Here is a 5,482-nt window from a genome sequence, read left to right on the forward strand (position 1 = left end):
TCGTTTTGGTGTAATGTGTTAATTGCTTGTATCTTCTCTAAGATATTGGTTCACTTCGTCATATTTTATCTCTTCGTGGAACATCGATGCGTCAGGTGGTTCAAGTAGCCGATCAAGCTCCGTGTTATGCGAAATGGAAGAGCGCTGCACCGTACGGAATAATAATTTGGGATTTTGTTGCTGATACTGTGTGAAAGATGTTCTCAAATATTCACAGTATCTTTTTGATGTATTTTTGTGGCAAATGGAGTACTCTCGATCATCGAAAGCACTCAGTTTATATTGAGGAGCGAGTAATGTTCCGGTGTCATAGAGAAAATCATGGTTGCGGTAAGTCTTTTCATAGTATTCTCTCAGTTTCTGTCTGGCAACAAGCAACGCGCCATACATGTCTTTTTTCTAGGGTGTTGTCTTTCTCTTCAATTTTCGATTCGATCGTTCAATATGTTCCAGCAGCTTCCTGTACACAAGAAAGACATTATGGATTGTGACGTCTCTGGTCTTCATCAGAGCCATAGTAAACTGAAAGAACGGTTTGGTTAGATGAACTAGGTAGTCAATTTGCCTTCATTCGATGTCAGTAATCTTGAATTGCGAGTATTCATGATCGCTGCAGTATTTGTCAATTATATTCTTTAGCCAGTGTGCTCGGCGAAGCATCAAGAACGTTGAATTTCAGTGTGTTTGGATATCATGCAACGGAAAAAGCCGAGCACCGTTTGATTGAAGACATAAAAATGCATCTCATTGTTGTGGGTTTGCGTTGACAAAGATCGCAAAGGACTGAATCTAATTTTATCAATGCTCCCATTATATTGATGAACAAATCATGAATATTTTGGCTCATTTTTGTTAATGTATGAGTCATGTTTTCATGGTTGACCGAATCCTTCAATCCATTCACTTGAGTGTCAGATCAAAAAGCTTTTATCTCTTTATTCTTGGATGCTGTTTTAATATGTTTCAAGAGTTGTTTCAAGCAAAGTTGGATCACATGAATTATACAGGGAACCCGCATTATTGATTCTTTGAAATTAATTGCGCCGGTAGAGATTAGTCTTTCTTGCAATGCTTGTATCATGGTGTCATTGTTAGTAGCGTTATCTGTAGTAACGCTAAAAATACAATTTAGGAGTTTGCATTTTTTCAGTAATTGGTGTAAAACATCATTCAGGTTGTTGTTTGTGTGAGGACCGTGCAATGGTTTAAAACCAAGAAGCATTTCTTTATAGTTCCAATCTTTATCGATGAAATAAACTGTGATTGTTATAAACGTCTGTTGGAATGGACTGGTTCAACAATTTAAAGCGAGGGAAACCTTGGCATCGTTAGGCAGATCTTGCAATTGTGAGTCCTGCTGACAGGTAACTGCATTCCGGAGTTGTTTTTGCAGGGTTTTTGCTGACGGGAGTTCCAATTCTCCAGGGCCAGAATATAGGAGACTAAGTAGTTTCTGAAACACCGGGTTTTTCATTGTCTGAAAAGATAAACGAAGACAGGTAATTGTCTTCAAAAGCTGCTTTTCAAGTTGGATTGCTGTTACCCTGTGAATACTGGGTGACTCTTTTGTGAATTGGTTCTGTAACGAATCTGAAATCAGTGACTGATAAAATCCCTTTTTCTTTTTTTTGCGACAAGTATTAGACTTTTTATGTCTACTCATGGCGTTTGTCCCATTTCTTTTATATTGCGGATGATCAAGCACAGTGAGACAGGTCTGATAGATGACTCGAGGATGTTTAGAATCAATTTCAGCCATCTGATCAAAGTGTTTCCACATATTAGCGTGACGCGATTCGGTGGATCATTTAATCTGAGATTGGCTGTTTTCGTTCAATTTTTAGCCGTATTCCGTTTTTTTCCATCATTTAAGGAAGTCTCTCTCTAGATGCGACTTGTACGAAATCCATTTTTTTCTTTGCTAAGATCCCACACGTTTGAATGTCGCCGGGGGTCTTCGGGCGGTTATATCGTAGTTCTTGCGGGATTCATTGAAAGGCTGCAGTCTATCTTAGTATTCACATAAATATATTTGTAATATTTGAAGGCAAACGAGATGGGCTCATTCTCTTACAGAAGATTGAATGTCCGAGTTTAAGAAAGCGTCCGAGGACGGTTTAATGGAGAATAGAGGATTGAAAGTCTGATGTATTGATCGCGACGATGAAGAAGAAGATGTCATGCTGAAAGAATAGACTGTCGGTTTTGAAAAAGATTTTTTGTATCTTGAGTGTTTAGATGTGGATTTTGTTCGAGTCGCGTTGTGCATTTGGATCTATCAATTCCTGAGTCGCGTAAAACCCGCGGGTATCCAAAACCTAACCCAATCCAACCCAACCCAAGAATACGAAATCGGGAGGACACTGAGAAGATGCAAATTGTTAATTTAATTTATCAAATTTGATATAGTGATTCTAAGACAACTCATAAAGATTTGAATTTATAACTTTTTATAACCTTATCAATGTGGCCTCTACTCCCTTAAGATGCAGAAGGAGTGTAATGAATATGATGATCTTTATGTGGAAGATAATATATATTTTTAGGTTGATAGTATATATTGTTTCAATATAATATCCACCCAAAAGCATAACAGAAATAAATTACCAAAATTACGACATGTAACTAATCAGGCTTATCCACGATTTATGCATATTTTTGGGGTTTTTGGGTAACCCGCGGGTACCCGCCAAGCACCCATGGGCGGGTTCATCAAGGTCAAAACCCGCGGTGGGTTGCCCGTGGGCGGGTAAAGAAATTAAAAACCCAACCCAAACCCGCGTTTGGCGAGGTCTACTTGGGGGGTTCGCTGGTCATGTGACCGGGTCACATGAACATCCCAGGGTCAGGTCCCTGACACTACCCCCCCCTTAAACAAGCGGACGAGGTCCCACGAGCCATGTAACAAGACTAAATACACAAAAAATCGATAAAACAACGCATAAAAAACACATGAAAAGAGGAGCCAATCACACGGCCGGTGTCGAATTAACGAGTACAGCGACGTTAGGGCCGCCCGGAGGGTTTGTAAAGTAAGTAGGCGGCGGCGGCTTCTCCGGGTGCCGGGCATGATATTGCAATATCAGATCCGCGAAGTTCTTAAAGTCCTGCCAGCGCTGTCACGGCGGATTCGAATTCTAGTTTTCCCACGGGCCTTCGAAAAGCGTTTTATACTGCGGGCCTTGTCGTGTCAGCCGGAAGTCAACGACCTCCTGGATGACCCATTTCGGGTGTTCCTCCATAGTATCCACGTCCATGATCATGACAGGTTCCTGAGGATCCTCGTGTTGATCGGAATAAGCGTCGTCCGGGGCAGGGGCAAGGCGAAGCAGGGAGGGATGAAAAACGGATGTAATCCCGGCAGAAAGCATATAATCTGGTAGCTGCAGCTCGTATGCTTTATTATCGATATTTCGCGTGATAGATCACGGCCCGAGGGCTTTAGAGAATAGCGAATCATTCTCTCGCTGGAGACAGAAGTGCTTAGCATCTACAAAGACGCGGTCTCCAACTCGGTAGGCAGGATGGGACTGGCGGTAGGCGTCTGCATAGCGCGCGTAGGTTTCTTGGGCCCATACGATCTCGTTACGCAGAAACTCATTGATTGCTTCAGTATGTCGAACAATTCGATCGGTTGCTTCCATCTCGAGATGTGTAGGGTTATCGAATGAGTCCGGTGGTTCTGCGTCGGTACGGGGGTGAAATTTGTAGTTAGCAAAGAACGCGGTCATCCCGATGGTCTCGGAGATGTGGTCATTCGTTGTGAATTGCGCGTCAGGTAGATAGTCAGCTCAGTCGTCTTGTGCAAAGTTAACATAAGCTCGTAGGTAGTTCTTCAATCTCTTTATCGCGGTCTCGGACTGCTCGTCGGTCTCGGGATGGTGGACAGTTGATAATTTACATTTAATGCTATATTGTGCGCAGTATTGCTTCCAGAAATAACTAGCGAATGCGCTATCGCGGTCCGAAACGATCGATCGAGGAAATCCATATTCGCAGAAAATGCGGCGGTGCATTATCTCTGTGAACTCATCAACCGACTTCGTAGCAAGTGGCTCAAAAACCTTAGCTTTAGTTAGACAGTCGACTACTACCAGTATGTGGCAAAATTCGCGTTCTCGACGATTGTATTTAGATAGATCTTCCGCCATGTCCATAGAGATGTCGAGCCATTTACGACGCGGTATAAGAAGTGGCTTTAGTAAACCCTGCGTTTGAACACTGCGTGCCTTTGCTCGCTTACACGTGGCGCAGAAATCCGTGTATCGATTAATATCTTGCTTCATGCGTGGCCAGAAGTAGTTGCGAATAGCGGCTCGAAACATGCCTTTGGGCCTTGGGTGGCCTGATAGTCGGTGTTGGTGCAGCATCTGAAGAATACGATGACGCAGTGCGTGATGCTCAGGGATAAATAGGCGATCTCCGATCCATATACGGTGCTCTCGAATATCGATTTCGCCCATCGAGATCTTAATGTCTTGCTCAAGGGCGATTCTTGGTGGCTTGCGCCTGCCTTCGCGTTTTGTTTTCATGATTTCTTGGGCTACTCTATCGTTCTCGTAGGCCTCATCGATAAGGGTCTCCAACAGAACCTCATCCGCCTTGGTGGCTGCAGATATATCTGATTGTTGCGGGATAGGTGACTCTAAGTACCCACTTCGAAAGGATCATCTAATTGGCCGTCCAGTTGATTGTCTGACTGGTCGTGACGGTCCGGGGGATCGCTCAACGCGGAGGTCGTAGTGCTGCTGGGGTCGCTCGCAGTTAGTGGTAGTTGAGTATCCGAGATACTACCGGATTACGATTACGATGGTGCATCCTGCCCTCTTCCCAAAGGGGCGGTATTGGGCTCGATAGAGGTATAGAAGCGGCGCCTGCGTGTACTGACTACACGTGGATCTTTTTGGACCGCTTCATCTAGATGCTGCGTTGGAAGTAACACTTGGAAGCGTTCTTTCTCGCGCGTGTCGTCTGCGCCCTGCGGGAGGTCCTGGGAACGGCGGGTGAGGATATCAGGTTTCTCGCCTTGCTTGCCAGATCGATACATAATCTTAAAATTGAATTCAGAAAGGAATTCGGCCCAACGAGCTTGCCGGCGATTTAGTTGCTTTGTAATCATAAAGTGCTGCAGATTCCGGTGGTCCGTATATATCTTTACTGGATTGCTTGGGGCCACACTGGCTAACTCGGGTCGCCAAATCTCGAAGAAACAGATAATAGCGAGTAATTCCTTATCATAGATCATATAATTCGTCTCTGCGGGGCTCATTTTCTTCGAAAAAAAGACAACAGGTCGTAGTACGCCTTTATGTACTTGCGAGACGACGCCTGCGATCACATAATCCGAGAAGTCCGTTTCGAGCCATGTCTCCAACTCAGGATCAAAATGGGCGAGGATCGGAGCGGTCTAGAAGACGTCTTTAAGATCGTTGAAGGCCTTATCACACTCGGGAATCCATACGAACGTTGGGTAACGTACGCG

The 5,482-nt window shown here is 44.2% G+C and overlaps 1 protein-coding gene across 1 annotated transcript; it reads right to left on the reverse strand.

The window, feature by feature from the left end:
* Positions 1-4,888: 4,888 nt before the first annotated feature.
* LDX57_006938 (uncharacterized protein) lies at positions 4,889-5,047 on the reverse strand (the record flags this gene model as incomplete). Its single annotated transcript, XM_046088659.1, has 1 exon — positions 4,889-5,047. A coding segment is annotated over one exon (159 nt), but the record flags the coding sequence as incomplete, so codon positions are not given.
* Positions 5,048-5,482: the final 435 nt, after the last annotated feature.

Source organism: Aspergillus melleus, assembly GCF_016097325.1.
Source record: "Aspergillus melleus strain CBS 546.65 chromosome Unknown contig4, whole genome shotgun sequence".
Lineage (NCBI taxonomy): Eukaryota > Fungi > Ascomycota > Eurotiomycetes > Eurotiales > Aspergillaceae > Aspergillus > Aspergillus melleus.